Genomic DNA, 1,128 nt, shown 5'->3' on the forward strand with positions numbered 1-1,128 from the left:
GGACGAAACATCCAGGGAACACCAGTAATCAGACAATCCATGGACTCACTACGGATATAACAATCACGTCAAATCATATCTCCCCGTTAACTTACTCCGGTAGTTAACTACATAGTAAGTTATCACGTCATCAACAAGAAAAAGAAGACAGACAGGACAGACAAATACAAGATACAAACCCCCATCAGAGCCCAACGAATCCCGGCCTTGGCGCCCAGCCGCCCACAGAGTTCGGTTTGTTCTTCCACGCTGGAGTGGAGCAAAACCGAAACAACCAAAAAGGGATCCTTGACTGAAAATTGGGCTTCGAACCTTTTTTGTCTCCCCGGTCACGGCCCTAACACGCCCTAAAAATAATAAGCAAAAACAAATGCCCCAATTTTCTTTGCTTTGGTCTGTTTTGCGCTTAACCCAATTCATCATCATCATCATCATCATCATCATCATCATCATGAAGATGAAGATGGCAGCGCAGATCACCGGTGACAGAATTGGAATCCCGCGGGCGTGGCGAGTTGGATGACGATGGTTGTGTTTAGCGCTTGGGAACGGATTGTTACGGGAATTCCCCCATGTTTGCCTGATTACACTTACGGAGTCATCTCTAACGGATGGCCCAAGGAAAGGGCAGAGGCAGTGGCCCAGTGGCCCAGTGGGAGCACTGAATAACCACAATACCAATAGGCACAGGAGGGACCTCCCATATGTTGACGTAATAGTCTCTGTCAAGCTCCAGGGCAGGGAAGCATACAAGAAGGAATGAATGGAATGAAACCATTAGAGAAAAAAGTATCTATTTATATATATATATCTCTCTATCTCTATCTGTCTGTCTGTCTGTCTGTCTGTCTGCCTATCTATAATTATATATATTGAAGTTTTGTCCTTCTCCCGCCGTTTGTTTTCTTCTCCCTTCTTGCCACCCAAACCGTATTTTGTTCATGTCCACTGCTTTGCCACAGGGAGAACATACTAACGAAGGAAGACTGCAAGATGCCGATGTACTGGGGCCGACCTAACAATTTTCCACCCAGGGGGCCACATCAACCCCTTTTGTTGGCTTTTTGTCAAAGATACAAATCTGCGAGCGCCTCTCTCTCATCAGTGCCATATAAAGCTACGTTAATA

The 1,128-nt window shown here is 45.7% G+C and overlaps 1 protein-coding gene across 1 annotated transcript; it reads right to left on the minus strand.

Annotated features, from left to right (window-relative positions):
* Positions 1–28: 28 nt before the first annotated feature.
* Positions 29–704, minus strand: HCAG_05555 (predicted protein; the record flags this gene model as incomplete). The annotated part of the gene is made up of 3 exons (XM_001540038.1): positions 29–48; positions 96–337; positions 595–704. The coding sequence occupies 3 exons, from the start codon at positions 702–704 to the stop codon at positions 29–31; spliced, it is 372 nt and encodes a 123-aa protein (XP_001540088.1).
* Between the last annotated feature and the right edge of the window lie 424 nt (positions 705–1,128).

Source organism: Histoplasma capsulatum, genomic scaffold (assembly GCF_000149585.1).
Source record: "Histoplasma capsulatum NAm1 scaffold_5 genomic scaffold, whole genome shotgun sequence".
In the NCBI taxonomy this organism is placed as follows: domain Eukaryota; kingdom Fungi; phylum Ascomycota; class Eurotiomycetes; order Onygenales; family Ajellomycetaceae; genus Histoplasma; species Histoplasma mississippiense.